Source organism: Enhydra lutris, unplaced genomic scaffold (genome assembly GCF_002288905.1).
Source record: "Enhydra lutris kenyoni isolate GAN:26980312 unplaced genomic scaffold, ASM228890v2 scaffoldscaffold40, whole genome shotgun sequence".
Lineage (NCBI taxonomy): Eukaryota > Metazoa > Chordata > Mammalia > Carnivora > Mustelidae > Enhydra > Enhydra lutris.
In genome coordinates, this window is record NW_019154124.1 from 17,889,580 (window position 1) to 17,908,695 (window position 19,116).

Sequence of the window (19,116 nt, forward strand, 5' to 3'; positions counted from 1 at the left end):
GCCCTATGCCCCAACAATTGCACTACTGGGTATTTACCCTAAAGATACAAATATAGTGATCCGAAGGGGCATGTTCACCCGAATGTTTATAGCAGCAATGTCCACAATATCCAAACTGTGGAAAGAACCTAGCTGTCCATCAACAGATGAATGGATAAAGAAGATCTGGTATATATATATATAGTGGAACACTACTCAGCCGTGAAAAAAAATGAAATCTTACCGTTTGCAACGATGAGGATGGAACTGGAGAGTATTATGCTTAGTGAAATAAGTCAATCAGAAAAAGACAATTATATGATATAATTGATATGTGGAATTTGAGAAACAAGGCAGAGGATCAAAGGGGAAGAGAGGAAAAAATGAAACAAGACAAAACCAGAGAGGGAGACAAACCATAAGAGACTCTTAATCTCAGGAAACTAACTGAGGATTGCTGGAGGAGAGGGGGTGTGAGGTACGGGATGGCGGGGTTATGGACATTGAGGAGGGAGTGTGCTATGGGAGCACTGTGAATTGTGTAAGACTGATGAATCATAGACCTGTACCCCTGGAACCAATAATACATTACATGTTAATAAAAAAATAAAAAAGGATAAACTTAATGCAGGGCTAAACTAAATTCATAATCACTAAGTAAGCTACTTAAGTAGGATAGTTACTATTAATTATATCTCAGTGATAATGATGGCCCCCATGTTGGAGCTTGCCCTTCCACCTTTCCTGTGCATATAGTAATATTTTATTCTTACTTATGCTTTTATATTTTTCATTTTCATTTTATCTCTTTGTGCCTTGTTCTCAGTTTATAAAGTTCTCAGCAGAAGGAAATTGAATTGCACGTAGAAATTGTGTTGGTTCAGTAGTAGTCAGCCTCAATTAGAATCCTGGCTTCAGCATTTTATAGCTATTTGACCTTTAGCAAATTGCTTGACCACTCAGTACCTTGTTTTTTTTAATCTGGAGAATGTGATTCATGACAAAAAGGAATGATCATAGTAGCTACCAGAGAGGGTTGTCATGAAACAAGAGGAAGAAACAAGGAAGAGAAACACTGACGTTCCTTAAGAGACGCACAGTACAGGTGATCCTCTTGCCACTGAGAGTGGACAGGCACTTGTGGGTGGCAAGTTGAAGGTCTGTTCTGGCAACGCGGAATCTCTTCAGAGCCAGAGCCATTCGCTAAGTCACTAAAAACATTTATACCCTTATTGCTCCTCTGTATATTTTTGAGTCATGCTGGGTATATTGATAAGAGGCTCCATGGTTAGTTCTAAACAGACCCCAAGAAATTTAATGAGAAAATTTATTGTATGGAATTTATAAACCAGCTTAGAAGCAAGGACTCCTTGCCTGAAGTGTAACTGGCTAAACAGTAATAAAGCTGCAGTGTTTCTTTCTGGCAAACTCAGTTTTTTCACTGAGTTTCACTTGTAGGGTATGGTCCCTACCTGCTCTCCTCATCTTACCTTTGTACTTAACACTTTAGCCATTCTGGTCTCACTGTTCTGTGGATGCGTTAAACTCAGTTTTGCTTCAGGGCCTGTATTCAAGCCATTTGCTGGCTTTACCACTTGTTGGGTCTTACCCTTGGGCTAGTTACTTAACTGTGCCTGCTTCCCCATCTGTAAAATGGAACACCTCCTGTATCTAAAGCCTTAAAAGAACAACAAGTGCATTGTAAGTGCCATGTTAGTATGGTCTGTTACTGTTATTTTTACCATCCCTTGACCATTGTATCTTGACCTAGCACCATCACAATTACTTTTTTTAATTATATATTTTACCTTGTCTTATTATATGTTGTTCTATAGTGCTAATAATACCATAATAATTATATATTGTATTACTGTAATACTGTGATTTGTAAGATAGATAGATTTGGTCTATCTACATGATCATTTACATGAGCAGAATTTATTTCTCTTATACATTTGGTCTTTGTCCACAATTCCTGGTTCAAAAGCTCCCCAAACCCTTGGAAGTGTTGAGAATGGTCATGATGTCTTTTGTTATATCAGTGAACTGATATAACAACCAAGGCCATGGCTGATTGTTAGGAGAACTGACCATGTGATTAGAGGGTTGGAACTTTTCTGTTCTACCTACTTCCCCAGTCCCCACCTGTGGGGAGGGGAGAGGAGCTGGAGGCTGAATCAGATGGTGGCCACTGAATTAGTCAGTCGTGGCTCTGCAGTGAAGCCTACATAAAACCTGAGAGGACTGGGTTCTGAGAGCTTCCTGGTTGGTGGACATGTGGGGATGTGGGCAGAGTGGTGCACCTGGAGCTCCTATGGGGTTAGCCTTGGGGTCCAAGCCCATTCTTGAGCCACAGTATGGACTCTCAGTAGAAAGGCCTGCTTCCTGTGTACACTTTTGAAGATAGGCTTTGGGGTCAGTCCTACTTGGACCACATGGGTTAGGTAAGAGGCATTTTCTGAAAGAAAGTTGAATTCCATTGCCAAAATGATAGATTCTAGATAGGCAGAACTAATAGATATACAATGCATTCTTTCTGTGGGCTAATTTTATTTTTCATTCTGTAACATGTCTCTGACCTTTTAATAGGCAAGTGGCTCTGTCTCTTGTGGAAGGTCACATGTCTAGCAAGCAGCAGAGCCAGAATTTCACCATAGCTTTTCTGACTCCATAGCCCCTTTCCAGTATTTGAGCTTTTTTTCTTTTCTTTTCTTTTCTTTTTTTTTTTTTTTTTAAAGATTTTATTTATTTGAGATAGAGCACGTGCAAGAGAGAGCACAAGCAGAGCAGGGGGCAGAGGGAAAGGGTGAAGAAGACTCCTTGCTGAGCAGGGAGCCCAATGAGGGACTCGATCCCAGGACCCTGGGATCATTACCTGAGCTGAAGGCAGACGCTTAACTGACTGAGGCACCCAGGTGCCCCCAGTTTCAGAGCTTTGTAAGCTTTTCTAGGGCAGCACCTGCAGGGCAGGGGAGAACGAGTAGACTCTGGGGGTGTGAGATCATAGCCCCAATAACCTGCCGTAAACTGACATTCCTTTGAAGTTTGATTTGTTCACCAAAGTCATGAAGAATTGGCATTCCACTCTAAAATGCTACCTGTAATGTGGAAAGGTGCTTCCTAGCCATAAAATGGATGCTGTAAGGAGATAAGCCCCTTTTTCTTGTGAGCACTGCTGGCCACATCCCTTAATGCGGGCAGCCCAGACTACCTGGGGCCGCTGTTCTGAGGCTCTTCCCTACTTTATTTTCAAGAGGGACTTAGTGGCTTACTTTTTAGAATTATAAGGAATATAAAGTGAGATTTCAAAAAACATCATAAATATTGGCTGGCTCAGTTGGTGGAGCAGTATGACTCTTGGTCTTGGGGTTATAAGTTCGAGCCGCACGTTGGGTGTAGAGAGTAATTAAAAGTAAAATCTGAAAATATAATAATATCATAAACATAAAGAAGATTAAATTTGGTAAAGAGCACACTGTTGTTCACTCAAGTGTCAAATCAGCCCCCGACCTTCAGGGTGAGGTAGTGGGGCTTGATCCCAGGACCCTGAGATCATGACCTGAGCCAGAGGCAGACACTTAACTGACTGAGCCAGCTAGGCGCCCCCAGGACTGAGGACTCTTTAAAAATTAAGTATGAGTTTGTAAAGATGTTCATAGTGATCATTTTATATTATATAAGTGAGTATGTGAACTGTGATTAACACTTGTTTTGAGATTGTCTGCTAATGCCTGTCATTGGTGAAATGTACTAGAAGTTAAAGGTTGTATTAGAGTGTCTTGTAATGAGACGTAATTGGCCTTTGAACTTTGAAGAAGTCTCTCATACTCTCTTTATAATGACATTTCTGTCTTTCAGAGTGGAATGCATTATTGTTGCCAATGATGCCACCATCAAAGGAGGTACCTACTACCCAGTGACTGTGAAGAAACATTTACGGGCGCAGGAAATTGCAATGCAAAACAGACTCCCCTGCATCTACTTGGGCAAGTCACGAGAGTCATAAAATGAACTATTTTTAGCTGGTAAAATACAATACTGTTTAGAAGGCTGTATATGACATTATCAATGGGTTTTTTAAAAACTGTTGTTAGTTTTTCCTATAATTACAAAAGAAATTCACGTTCTTTGCTAAAAACTCTGGAAGAAAAAGTAAACAAAAACTACCTATAATAATATCCCTGAGGAGTGACTACCTCTGATAGTGTTTTCATGTATGCCAGTTTTTTTTCTCTCCATGGGTGTGGATTTTTTCCTTCTGTGTATTTTCTTTTTGTCTGGACCTAATGAGTTCAAACTATGAAAAAATAATAGCTGACATTTATGGATCTCTTGAATGCTAAGTACTTTGTTAAATACTTGAATAATTCCAACAAATGCCATTTAAAGAAATTTAATTCTTTTTTTTTTTTTTAAGATCTTATTTATTTGACAGAGAGAGATCAGAAGTAGGCAGAGCAGCAGGCAGAGAGGGAGGCGGAAGCAGGCTCCCCGCTGAGCAGAGAGCTCGACTCGGGGCTCGATCCCAGGACCCTGAGATCATGACCTGAGCCGAAGGCAGAAGCTGAACCCACTGAGCCACCCAGGTGCCCTAAAGAAATTTAATTCTTTATAAAAGTATATTTATATTTGAAATTAAAGTAATGTTTAAATCTAAGGATACTTCAAAAGGAACATAAAAGCAAGGCAGTTTAAAATTGGCGCTGCCTTGAGACACCTGGGTGGCTCAGTAGGTTAAGCCTCTGCCCCTGGCTCAGGTCATGATCTCAGGCCCCTGGGATCAAGCCCCGCATGGGGCTCTCTGCTCAGCGGGGAATCTGCTTCTCCCCCTTTCTCTCTGCCTGCTGCTCTGCCGGCTTGTGATCTCTCTATCTCTGTCAAATAAATAAATAAAGTCTTTAAAAAAAAATTGGCACTGCCTGGATATTGGTTTAGTTTGGTGAAATGCCACCATACATATATTACTGGTGTGGTATTTAAACAGGTACTGATGTAGAGATTTTTTTTTTTCTGCAAAAGTGAATTTACCTGTTTGACTCACAATGTGAACTTTTTTCGCACATGTAGAAAATAGCCAGTGGGGCCCTACTACTGCTTACAGGTGCTGTGCCAAGCACCATAGGGGATGGAGTGAAGAATATGGTGTTGTTCCTGTCTTGGGCAAGCTTGAATGAATTGGAGACAGGATGTCATGTATTAAAGAACAATGAAGGACTTAATGGATGTAGGCAAGAGCAGTAGGCATGGGACTAGCTGAATTTTCATAACACTGCTCAGTGCACTCACACTGTGCTGAACTGAGTACTTTACATACCTTATTTCATGTCATCCCAGGAACAGCTTCCTGGGAGAGCTACTGTTGTTCCCTGCATTTCGCAGGTGAGAAGGGCGAGGCATAGAAGGCTAGGAAGCACAGCAGTCATCACAGAGCTCTGAAGTCAGCAAGCTCTGTTCCGAATTCAGTGGATGTTCGTAGCCCCCACTCCCCTCTGCAGTAAAAACAGTCCCCGAGGCAGTCATCTGTGATGACTTGTCACATGAATTCTGTAGATGGTTTTGTATTGATTTAAAAGACGGAAAGACATTTTTTTTTTTTTTTTTTTTTTTAGCTGAACTGATTAAGAATTTATGGTGTTTCTGGGGCTTTAGCTTGTCTTCAAAAGAGAGAATGTCCTAAACATTTCAAGTAGAATTTCGCACGGGAAGGAGATCCTAATGGATCTGAGGAAAACAGTGAATTTTTTGGCTGTATTGGGGGACTCGAAAAAGATGCTGTAGAATAGTTTAGAACGGTAGGGCAAGTTTTTTGTGAATGTGATTAAGAACTGTTTCACTGATACAAGTATCTCTGTGTGCAGGCTATTTTGTTCATTCAAGTGTACTTACTTCTGTTAATTCCCTTGTCTTCAGTTGATTCAGGAGGAGCAAACTTACCTCGACAAGCAGAAATATTTCCAGATCGAGATCACTTTGGCCGTATTTTTTATAACCAGGCGATTATGTCTTCTCAAAATATTGCACAGGTAATTTCTCATTAATGAAATGTACTGCTTTTTGTCCCAAATGCCATTGCTAACTAGGTGCTCTAAGATGACTTTAAACGGAACTTAATACAGAATTTAGGTTTTTCCCCCACAGAAAGTGCCTTAAAACTATCTGTAGTCAGATTATTCTCTTCATTACGGGCATAGTTTTATATTGTCATAAAGGCTGTTCACCAAAGAAAGAGTTTTTTAAAAGAAAGGGCACTGAGTAATTGCTTTTTTAGGACTATGTTCTGAGGCACTTTGGTGTCTATATGAGGAGACAGGTGCAAGGGAGATTGTTGTAGCATTGACATAGCAGAAGTTAACAAACAACCTAAGTGGCCATTATTGGGAGATGAATAATACAATTTTTAGCTATTAAAATGAACTAGAATTACATGCATCAACATAAAGAAGTCTCAGAAAATAAGTTGAGTAAAAGTAATAGTAGAATAAACCCATAGTGACTTGCTTTGTTTGTAAATATTAAATACATCAAACAGTCTATTACTTAAGTCTTAAACAGGTGCATGGGAATAATATACTCAGCTTTAGAACAGTGGTTACCTTCGAGGTGGGAGGCGGGAGGAAGGGGTCAGGCAGGAGGCTTCACTGTACCTGAAATGTTTTATTTCTTTAAAAAAAAATCTGAAGTGCATTTGGCCAAATGTCAGGATTTCTTAAGACTGGGTGTTAGGATATTTATTTTTTATTATTCTGTGATCTTTTTTTTGGCATGTTTGAAATATTTCATAATACTGATGCTTTTCCTTCGTTTATGTTTTGTTACTGGATTTCTTAAGTTTGTAGTGTTTTTGTTAATATTCTAATGAATTAGCCTTCACTTGCAATTATTGTATCTCATCTTTATTTTTTATCGATACAGTTATTACTTATTGTATATCTTATGGTTATGTAGTGACTTTGCCCATTTATGCTTTATTTCTCTAAATAGAAATTTCAGCTTTGCTCACTTTTGCACAGAGGTCCTTCCATGACCTGGTATGAAGTTCTTACTGTGATCTTTTGTTTTATGGGGGAAACCAGTCCATTTAATGTGGTATTAATTTGTGGTATAATATGTATATTTGTACTAACCTTGTATTAGGTTCCAAGGGCTGTTGTAACAAATTACCACGCACAGGGTGGGGGGCAGGCTGAACATAACAGAAATTTCTTCTCTCAAGTTCTGGAGGCTAGAAGTCTGAAATTGAGGTGGGAACCATGCCAGGCTCTCTCAGAAGGCTTTAAGGCAGACTCTGTTCCTTGCCCTGCTGGCTTCTCCTGGCTCCAGGTGCTCCTTTGGCTCATGGCTCTGTGACTCTGATCTCTACCTTGCTTCCTTCTGCCCTGTGTGTCTGTGTCTTCTCTTTTCTCTCTCACAAGGATACTTGTCGTTGGATTTTGGGCCTGCACGTATAATCCAGAATGATCCTTTTTTTTTTTTTTTTTTTTTTCCCTTCTTTTTTTTTTTTCTCCTCATGTATGGCCTTTTTTAAAAAAAATTTTTATTTTTAAATTTTTTAATAAACATGTAATGTGTTTTTATCCCCAGGGGTACAGGTCTGTGACTCGCCAGGTTTACACATTTCACAGCATCCAGAATGATCTTATCTGACGATCCTTACCTTTATTACATCTGCAGAGATTCCTTTTCCAAATAAGGTCATAATCAAAGGTTCTAGGGATTCAGGTGTGGGCATATTTGGGGGGGGGGGCATTATTCAGCCCTTTATAGACCTGTCATCTTGCATGCTTATTCTTTGCCCTTTCTGTTCACATAGTTTTTAATAGTCAACATGTAACAAATATTGATGGAGGACCTTCTATAAACCAAACACTATGTTGATAAATAAAACCAACCAGGTAGAGGCTCTGGCCCCATAGAACCTAAAGCTTAAAGTGCTTTGAAAAACAGGTCTTTTAAAAATTAAAAGTGTCCATATTTTTGAATAAGCAGTATGTGCCTATGATAAAAAAAAAATCTAAAATGTGGGAAGGGCATTAGAATGCTTTCCCTTTTCCTATTTTATTTTTGTCTTTTAAAAGTTCAACATCAATATTTCCTTAACGTAGCCACTTCTCTTAGCATATCTTTTTTCTCTTTCACTCCAGTAGGAAGTTTAGGGGGAAAGGTGTACCTCCCTCTATTCTTATGACCCTCTGGGAATTGGAGAAAAATTTCTAGCTGCTACCAGTTTCTGTAGCGCTTACTCTGATCTTTTCCCCAATAAGTGAACTCCAAACGCCACGTCTGCACTGAAGCTGTTGCTTCATACTTCCGTGGAGAAATCAGACTGTGTGTAAGCACTGTTGTACTGAACACACTGCGACTTCACCTTCTTTTAGCCCACAGACAACTGTCCCTCTTCACTTCCAAAGCTAAACTTAACATTTATAATCCTCACTCCAATCCCTCCTTTGAAACTCTTCATCTATCCCTTTTCTCCCTCTCATGTTAATATTTTTTAACCACTTTCTTTTTCTCACAGCTAATAACCATGTTGACTTCCGTTTTTCTTTTTAAATTTTTTATCTTTTTAAAGATTTTACTTATTTATTTTGACAGAGAGTGAGCAGGAGAGCATAGGCTGGGGGAGCAGCATAGGGAGCGGGAGAAGCAGGACCCCTGCTGAGCACGGAGCCTGATGCGGGGCTCAATCCCAGGACCCCAGGATCGTGACCTGAGCTGAAAGCAGACCCTTAATTGACTGAGCACCCCAGGCATCTGACTTCTGTTTTTAAAGGAAAAATAAAAAGCACCAAAAACAATGGCAAAAGAAAAGGACCTTTTCTAGCTTCTCCTGTTCCTGAAGCTTCTCTCCTTCCCCCGAATCAGCAAACTCTTTAAGAACTGGCCCAGGGCCTCTGTTCCTGACTGCTCAGTCTCCATAAAACCCACTGTCCTTGGAGTTCCTGCTAGCTTCCTACAGACCAGATTCCCACTCTGTACGACCCTTTGGTCTTGTCATTTGTTCCCTTCCCTGAAATCCTCCTTAGGCTTCCTGCCTCTGGCTTTTCCATATTCCCCCACTCTCTCCATGTAATCCTCCCGACCCCATCCAGGAACTTGTCCTTAATGGTTGCATAAACCCTCATAACATACTTTCATCTCCATGATCTTTCCCGACCTCCCACTGCACCCCTACTTACCCTTGGGCGTTTTTGCCATCTACATGGATTTCCAGTTAGTACTTACAGGCTCAAACTAGACTTTGAGCACGATCGCTTTTTTACTGACCTGTTTTTTACTGTTCCTGTTTGCTCTTGTCTTCTCCCTAGGATTCAGACTGTGATGTCATCCTGTCTCTTCTCTGCTTTTCCCCCTACCTAATCATTTCGGTTTAAAATGTAGATCTTACATATATTTTATATGTGTGTGTGTATGTGTGTGTGTGTGTGTGATTTATATATATATCTTCCTCATTTTTATATCCCCAGGATAACCTGGGTGATACGTGTCTGAGTTGATCCTGTGGTGACACATGCCGTCAGCATGACCCCGGCCTCCTGCATGCTTGCTGATGTGGCTGTGGCCGTAGCTCACATGGCCCCGGAGTCTCTGCGTCTTCCTTAGTCTGGATGGCATGTCGACAGCCCAGATGAAAGAGGGAGGCCTGTTACATGTGCATTTTGATAGTGAGCACTAGCTTCCTTACTTATTCAGTTCCTGCTTTCCTCCCCAAGTTTGGTTTTAAATGTTATTAACCTTGCCCACTGTAAATCCACTTACCCACTTATTTCTAAGTTGTACATCTTTGGCCAATCTTATCTCTGTTGTCTCCCGTATCTTTGTAGCGGTAAAGATGTGGACAGCTTCCTACAGACCTAGAAGGTTGAAAATGTTTGTTATTGCTCTCAGGTTACAGGAAATACCTGCCTTGGTACTTTCTTGTTTCCTCTTTCCTTTCTCTCTGGTATGCTTTAGGACCTGCCTTTTGTTTTTGACGTTCAAAGACTTTTTATACTGGTGACCTGTGGTCTTGCTTAGAGTCTCATGCCCTGAGGATAATTTTCCCAGGCTTTCTGCAATCCATGCCCAATGTCTTGATGATCTTGGGAACACGCTTCTTTTATTTTCCGGGTAGTGGCTCCCTGTTGCTGGGTTTTGAAGTGGGAGACTTCTAATTCTCTTCAGAGGTGGGACTTTTGTCTTCTTTAAAGACTTGTCTTCTTTAACATACCGTTAATTTTTAAAATTAGGGGTGGCCTCGTCTGGATGGATCTTTGCTCTGCTCTGTCACCTCTCACCCTGCTTGAGTGTGACCCTTCAGTGCGTCAGGAATAGAGTGTTTCCGCTGTGACCAGCAGTGCATTTCTTCTGAAATAGGCATATTCATCCAGCCTTATGCAGGGTTAGCGCTTTGGGACTTTCCCTTGAGTTTTCTTTGCACCTCTGCCTGTTTGTTCTTCTTTTCGGAGAGGCACTTAAAATTCTTTCAGGGATCCTTGCTTTCTTCTCTCCTTCCCTCCTCCCCTCACCTCCTCCCTCTTGGTTTAGCTCATTATTTTTGAAACTTATTTTCTTTGCTTCAGATCATGGTAATTGTTAGGAAGGGCTTAGTTAGGACAGGCACTGTATAACACTATTTTTTTTTTTAAAGACTTATTTATTTATTTTAGAGAGAGCATGCCAGGGGCGGGAGGGAGAGGGAGTGAGAGAAACTCAAGCCCTCTGCTGAGCACAGAGCTCGAAAGGGGGCTCAGTCTGACCACCCTGAGATAATACCTAGGCTGACATCAAGAGTTGGACACTCAAGTGACTGTGTCACCCAGGCATCCCTATTTTTTGGGGGGCGGGTACAAAAATAGTGGTTTTATTAAAGCACGGGGACAGGACCCATGGGCAGGAAGAGCTGCTTATTATTTTTAAATACATTTCAACCTGTCCATGAAGTCATATAAGGCCTAGGGGAGACGGAAGCACTCTGATGGCTTTGAGGCTGATGAAAAGATTGAGAAAGAAACAGGACATTCTGGGCAAGGTGGACTTTTTGTTTTCTGTGCACATTTCAACCTATTTAGCACAGATAAGCATGAGTGCTCCAGAATCAGTAGTGTGATCAGTCAGTATAATTGGTGACGTTCTTAAGTTTTGGATAGCTATTGAATTGATGTGAGTATTTTGTGGCTTTTATGCCATTTTACGCCATTTTAACGGAAGCTCTGTAGATAGAGGAAGGAACCAATTTTGTTCCTTGTGTGATAGACAGTATTTGCTTTCCAGGTTTGCTTTTTTTTTTTTTTTTTTTAAGATTTTATTTATTTGAGAGAGAGAGAGCATGAGTGGGGGGAGGGGAAGAGGGAAAGGGAGAAGCAGGTTCCCTGTTGAGTGCAGAGCCTGAAGGGGGGTTCAGTCCCAGGATCCTGAGATCGTGACCTGAGCCAAAGGCAGATGCTTAACTGACTGAGCCACCCAGGTGCCCCTAAAAACATACTATATAAAACTTTTTTTTTTTTTTTAAGATTTTATTTTTGTGATTGAGAGAGAGAGCACAAGCAGGGGGCAATGGCAGGCAAAGAGTGAATCAGGCTCCCTGCTGAGCAGGAAGCTCGAAGCTGGGCTCCATCCCAGGACTCTGGGATCATGACCCGAGCTGAAGGCAGACACTTAACTGACTGAGCCACTCAGGCGCCCATACTATATAAATGTTTTTAAAGATTTTATTTATTTACTTGAGAGAGCAAACAAGTGAGAGAGAGAAAACAAGCAGGGAACAGGGGAAGAGAGGCAGAGGGAATGGGAGAGGGAGAAGCAGACACCCCGCTGGGCAGGGAGCCCCATGTGGGGTTTGATCCCAGGACCCCAGGATCATGACCTGAGCTTAACCGACTGAGCCACCCAGGTGCCCCAAAACATTAGCTATATTTTCAAAGGCTTTTCCATCAAGCAACTGAAACTTTTCCCCCCTCCAAGTTATATTACATTTATCACAGTGTGCCTTTGAACTGGATGGTCTTGTGCAATTTTTCAGTGGAAGCACGGAGGTCTAGAGTTCACACAGCTTTTCAGAATTAGGTGTAAAACCTCTTGACTCTCTCTCAGAAGCCCTTTCTGTAGGGCAGGCTGCTGACCTACAATATATAATTTGGTTTTGGTGCAAAGATAACCAGTCTTTATTTGTTCAGGCAGGACCTGGAGGGTAATAAATTTCATCTAAAGTTTCGCAGTCTCTTACCTCTGTTTTGCAGCATCTCATTTCCTTGTACTCAGAATTTCTGCTTGTGCCTTCTGTGGCAGTCATGGCAAGCCGTGTAAGGGTCAGTTACATTTTCTTGGCCTTCTTGGGGCTTTCTTGCTTTTGATTCAAGTCTTGGATCACCATGGACGTCCTCACCTTGGTGAAATTTGGAAGTTTTGGGGTTCGTCAGCCGAGAAGGAATTCTGGAGACATTTTTGGTCTAAAAAGGTGATTTTATTATAGCATGTGGACAGGACCTGTGGGCAGAAAGAGCTGCACTGGGATTGTGAGGAGTAACTTATTATATACTTTTTGATTAGTGGGGTTTAGGGATGGTGTAATTCTCTAAGGAATTGGGAAGCAAGGCTTTCCCAATCTTGAGGGCAAGCTGCTATCAAGATAATGTTCCTTTTAGTCTTTAATAAATATAAACATTAAGGTACTAAGACAGCTATGAGTTCCTTGAAGAAGGTCATGCTCTGCCTATCTCAGGTTATCTCTCAGTGGGCGGCAAGCTGTGAGGAGATTGAATCTAAGCTCCATTTCTCTTGCCTTTGTTTCTCTCATCAGCCCTATAAGAGGGATCTCCTGTTTGTCTGTGTCACAGGAAGCCCTCCTCCCGGGTGACTGGGTGGACTCACGTCTCTCAGTGGAATTCTTGGGAGTTCTCCTTTGTTCTGATGCGGATGACAGTCACTGTCCTGTCTCTCCTGATTTGGTACCTGTGTTGTGCCTCAGTGCAAGCCAAATCTTTACCCTGAGTGTGCGCATTTTACTTATGTCCTTTTAATGTCCTCTTGGTAAAGCAGAATTTTCTCTCTGGGGTTCCATATCATTTGTCCAGCATGGCCCCAATGTAAGATCTTTGTAGTTCCATAGATGAATGCTTGCGGACATGGAAAGCTATTGGAGGTCTTCTGCCGAGGGGTTCCTGTGCTTTGTGAGGAGAAGGAGTAGACACAGTGACAGGGCTCTTCTTGGGGCCAGTCACCCTGTTTCATGAGTGAGTGCTTGGCTTAGAATTACATGATGAGAAGAGGAGATTCTGTGACAGTGGTGATTCCACTACTCTCTGTTCTTTTGTTTCATTTTTCTATCCTGTTTCTGTTTTATTTCATTTATTAAATTTCATTTTCCTATTCTATTTCTATTCTCTTCTATTATCAGAATTTACTTTAGAGATAGTGTTTAGTGTTTGTGAGACACTTGTGACTAGAATTGCCTGTTTCTTCTTGATGAAAAACTTGAGAATTTTGAATCTTCTATACTTAATAATCCCAGCTGTTTCTTAAATTTTATAACAGCTTTATTAAGAGAGAATTCCCATACCATTCAGTGTACCCATTTAATATGTACTGTTCAGTGGCTTTTAGGATATTCCCAGAGTTCAGTCAATTTTGGAACATTTTCATCACTCCCGAAGGAAATGCCATTTCCAATGACAGTTTCTCCCCATTTCTCTCCAATCCCTCCAGCCCCTGGCAACCACTCCTCTACTTTCTGTCTCTATGGATTTGCCTAGGATACATTTCATTTGAAAGGGATCGTATAATAAAGGGTTTCTTTCATGTAGCATGATGGTTTCAATGTTTACCCATGTCTTTTGGTTTTTCATTACCATCTGGGATGGTCCAGAATTCTCTTCTTGGCCTATCTCCCATCTCTCGAATAGAGGAATGGTTTATAGACAGACAGGTTACAGACCAGCAACCACAGAGTACTCCTAACCAAAGAGTGTCCCAGGGTTTCAGAGATGCCTCCATTGCAGTTACTGAAGGTAGATGGCTTTTGATCTCTGTATTAGTTGTCTAGTGCTATATAACAAATTCCCCCCACACTTGGTAGTTGATAGCACCATGTATTACCCTGCAGTGTCTGTGGTTCAGGTATCAAAGCACAGCTGGGCTGGATCCCCCTGTGCTGAGTGCAGGTGGCTGCAGACCCCTCCAGGATGGACTGGGAAGGCTCTGCCCTGGCTGGCTCACGTGGCAGCGGCGGTGTGATTCATTTCTCTGCAGGCCCTGCTCGCTTCCTCTTGAGCTGTTGGCCGGAAGCATCTCGAGCTTCCTTCCCGATTGGGCAGCTGTAGAGAGCAAGTCTCCCCATGTTAGCTGGCTGCATCAGAGCAGGACAAGCAAGTGGGCAAGAGAAGGGGGCTGGCAGGGGGGAGACGTGGTCTGTCAGAATTGGATCACAAGAGTGACACTTGGTATAATCTCTGTGTTAGAAGCGTGTTACCAGATCCACCACACTCGAGGGGGATAGGATTATATAGGACGTGAATCCCAAGAGTCTGGAGTCACTGGGGTCTACTTGCAGTTTGTGTGAGAGAAGTGGATTGTCGATTTCCTTGGTTTTGGGGAAAAACACATCTGAAAGTGCCCTTAGGAATATGGTAAAACTCCCTGGTGTAGATTCACTAATAATTTGTTCGCTATTCACTTGTGAAACTTTTCTACTAAATCGGTAGATGTTTTCTCCCCTCTGAGAGATGGCATGATGGCATTCAGGTTCATTACCATCATTTTTGTCTTTCTGCCTTTTGACACCTGAATTCTTCTTTCTTTGTCCCCCACCCACCCCACCTCCTATCCTTGGTCTCCGAATATTTGCTGATCGTTGCTGTTTTTTTCTTTTTCCTTTCCTTTTTTTTTTTTTTAAAGATTTTATTCATCCATTTGACAGACAGAGATCACAAGTAGGCAGAGAGGCAGGCTCCCTGCTGAGCCCGATGTGGGGCGTGATCCCAGGACCCTGGGATCATGACCTGAGCTGAAGGCAGAGGCGTTAACCCACTGAGCCACCCAGGTGCCCCTGCTGTTTTTTTCTTTTGCTTTCAATTTGCTGTCACAGAACCCTGCTAGGCCTACTTCATTCTTTGGGTCTTACTTTTGAAATTTGTACCTTTTTAGATTATTACTTCACTGTGACTCTTCTCTACTTCCTTGTCTTTTCTTTTCTTTTTTTCCGCAGGGGGAGTACTGAAATAGTTTGAGCTGTATCTGCTGTTCTTGAACTGAGAACAGGCTAGTGAATTGAAATCATCATCATGTTCTTTACTCCTCAAGCCTTAAAGAAAAAGCTCATAAAATATTTCAAACATGCAGAAAGTACAGAGAATAGTGCACTAATAATGGAACACTCATGCACCCTCCACTTGGATTTATGATTTTATTTATTTATTTAACAGACAGAGATCTCAAGTAGGCAGAGAAGCAGGCAGAGAGAGAGGGGGAAGCAGGCTCCCTGCTGAGCAGAGAGCGCAATGTGGGGCTCGATCCCAGGCCCCTGAGACCATGACCTGAGCTGAAGGCAGAGGGTTTAACCCACCGAGCCACCCAGGCACCCCTGGATTTATAAAGTGGTAGCATTTCATTTGTTTTTCTCCCTCAGATTTTTAAAGAACTTATTTATTCATATTTCATTTAGCCATTCAAAATGTGGTGTTGATGGATGTATTTGTTATTTGCGTATCTTCACTATTGTGAACACGGTTACAGTGAGTGTTTCCTGTGCTCATTTTCTTGTGTGAGAGTTTTCCTAGCCATTTGAAAATAAACTTCCGAGTGACTGATAAGCAAAAACGATACATGATAAACACTTTTGTAATATGCTGACAGTGACGTGTTACAGCCATTTTTAATAACATATGTGAAATAGGGAAAAATACTTTTTGTGGTAGCCCATTTCGATGGGAAAATATTACCTCTTGCTGCCTTGCATCTTTGGATTAATACTAGTGTAGCATTTTTATTTCAAAATGGGTATTTGTTTGACTCTAAGAAAACTGATGGAATATTGGAATCGGTAGCAAAAAGTGCTTTTGTGTGGTAATTTAAGAAAATGGCCATTATGTATTTTTCTTATTTTTCTCTGATATTACTTATTTCTACCTAGGGGGAATCAGCCAAACCTATATTCATTATTCTTTGTGTCTTACTAATTTCTGGGAAAGAGTCTTCTTAAAAAGCTTTGTTATGGAGCATTTCAGACACACCTAAATGTTGAAAAAACAACACTGTGGGCTCTCAGCATACACATCACCCTGGGTCCACAGAGCTGACTTGCTCTTGGAACACAATTTTCAGCTGTGCTGCTAATGTTAGTTTTATATTTAGAACATACTGTATTCAGGGTAACACAAAATATTCACACTCATTTGGAGAATTATTTCAGCATTCCCATGAGGTAAGTGGTGGTTGTTGAGAAGACTTATTCGTTTCAACACAGTGTTGCTGACCTGTGGGTGGATTGTGGAGTTTCTTCTCCCCATGAGTTGATCAGGCTGATGTTCTAAATGGCCAGTCTTCCTCCAACAGGGGGACTGTCCATAAATTTTGTAAAGATGTGACCTAATCCCTTCAAAAGGCTTTGATAGAAGTAGTTAAGGAACTATTCCAAACACTTAGAGGACCATTTTTAAAAGGACTTATAGGAACCAGTTAGTAAGAGCCTCTGGTACTGTGACAATTATGGGTCTGTAGATCCAGAGACTAAAGCCAACTGTTTGAACCTCACCTGTTGGGTTTCTTGTATGCTTGGATTCCAGATAGCGGTGGTCATGGGCTCTTGTACGGCAGGTGGTGCTTATGTGCCTGCGATGGCTGATGAAAACGTCATTGTTCGCAAGCAGGGTACCATTTTCTTGGCAGGACCCCCGCTGGTAAGAACATGGTCTTGACTGATTGATTGATTGAACTAAGATATACATAATACACGATACCATTCTAACCATTTTTTTAAAACCGTTCTAACCATTTTTTTTTCAAAGCTTTATTTACTTGTTTTAGAGGAAGAGAGAGCATAAGCCGAGGGAGAGAATCCTCAAGCAGACTCTCCGCTGGGGAGTGGGGCTCAGTCTTACCACCCTGAGATGTGAGCTGAGCCAAAAGCAAGAGTTATGCTTGAGCCACTCAGGCATCCCCATTCTAACCATTTTTAAGAGCACAGTTCTGTGGCATTAAATGTATTCACATTGTGGTGCAACCATCACCCCTACCCATCTCCAGAACTTTCTCATCTGCTCCAGCTGAAAATCTGTACCCATTAAACATTAACTCCCTATTGTCTCCAATCTCTACTGCTCCTGGCTACCACAATTCTACTTTTTCTATGAAGTTGACTACTGTAGCTACATTGTATAAGTGCAGTCATACGGTGTTTGTCCTTTTGTGATTGGTGTATTTCACTTAGGACGATGTCCTCAAGATTCAGCATGTTTTTGCATACGTCAGAACTTCCTTTTTAAGGCTGAATAATACTCTGTTGCATGTATCTGCCACATTTTGTTTATTAACTCATCCATTAATGGACTTTTGAGTTGCTTCCAATTTGGGGCTGTTACGGATATTGCTGCTGTGACTCTGAGTATACACATATATCTGTTTGAGTCCCTGCTTTCACTTGTTTTGGGTATCTGCTCAGATGTAGAATTGCTGGATCATGTGATAATTATGTGTTTAAGTGTTTGAGAAACCACTTCATTTCTTTTTATTGCTGAATAATATTTCACTGCATGGATAGGCAGCATGTTGTGTATCCATTGATCAGTTGAGAGTCACTCAGGTTGTTTCCAGCATTTGGATATTAGGAGCAATGCTGCTGTGCACCTTCCTGTCCAAGTTTTAAATGGATGTGTTTCCCTTTATAAGGTTTATAGACCTGTGAGTACAGTTGCTAGGTTAACTCTAGGTTTCATATCTTGAGGAACTGCCAAACTGCCCACAGCATATTTATTATACATTCCTGAGGCTGTGTGTGAAGGTTCTGATTTTTCCATTTCCTTGCAGACAGCTGTTGTTGTGTGTCTACGTGAAGACCGCCATCCTAGTGGATGGTACCTCATTCAGACTGTGAGGTACCTCATTCATCTCTCTAATGGCTCATGTTGTTGAGCGCCTTTCATGTGCTGGTTGGTCATTCGTATATCATCTTTGGAGAGCTACCTATTTACATCCTTTTGCACACTTTTTAAATTGGGCTTTTTGTCTTTATTTAGAGTTGTGAGACTTCTTTATGGGTTCTGGATACAAATATTTTCTTTCTATGGATTGTCTTTAGCTTCTGGATGGCATCTTCCTTTGAAGCATGAAAATGTTTAATTTTGGTAAAGTTCAGTTTTTGCATTTTTTTCTCTTTGCTGTGCTTTTGGTGTCATATCTGTGAAGGCTTTGCCTATTGCAAGATCATGAAGATTTAATACTTGGGTTTCTTTTAAGTTTTATAGTTTGAGCTTATACTTACAAGTCATAATCCATTTTGAGTTCGCTTGGGTAGGACTTAAGGAAGGAATCCAACATCGTTTATACGTGATATGTGGTTGGCCTAGCATCATTTGTTGAATGGCTGATGAAATAAACTTCTGCTTATTTTTTCTTCTACATCAGTTGCATTCTTGTTTGACTCAGGGTCACTGGAAGTTGATGAACAAGGTGCTTGCACATAATATGTCAACTTCTGTTTTAAACAGGGCATATTATGCATTTGTAAGCTTGTATATGCATAAAGAAACTCTGAAAAGGTACAGTAAACATAGTTTTAATGCAGAGGAGATGAAATAGGGCAAGGGAGAGACCTTTGACTTGTGTGTATGTGTGTCTGTGCTGAACATAAACATTTTGAGAACTTTGACTTTGAGTCTTGTGAAAACATTACCTTTTCAAAAAGATTAAGTTAGAAAAAAAAAGGAACAAGTTAGAGTAGCTGTGAGAGGTGCTCTACATTCCTAATCCTAGCAGTCGTTACGAATCACTGGCAGGACCGGCTTCGTAATTGCAGACCCCAGTGCAAAATGAAGATATGAGACCCCTTGTTCAAAAAGGAGGAACAAGTACTGTTAAAAGGACTAAAATATAAAACATGTTTTATATAAAATATAAAACATGTTTTATATAAAATATAAAACATGTTTTATATAAAATATAAAACAT

At 41.1% G+C, this 19,116-nt stretch overlaps 1 protein-coding gene across 2 annotated transcripts in view; it reads left to right on the forward strand.

Moving 5' to 3' along the window:
* The window catches only part of LOC111155280 (methylcrotonoyl-CoA carboxylase 2), a 69,899-nt gene that overhangs the window by 22,187 nt on the left and 28,596 nt on the right, over positions 1-19,116 (forward strand). The window contains exons 5-7 of one of the 2 annotated variants that reach the window (XM_022515410.1): positions 3,838-3,965; positions 5,890-6,002; positions 16,737-16,850. In XM_022515410.1, the coding sequence (XP_022371118.1) occupies positions 3,838-3,965; positions 5,890-6,002; positions 16,737-16,850 (355 nt within the window). The remainder of the gene's footprint in view (positions 1-3,837; positions 3,966-5,889; positions 6,003-16,736; positions 16,851-19,116) is intronic. The other variant, XM_022515411.1, reaches the window with a different exon arrangement.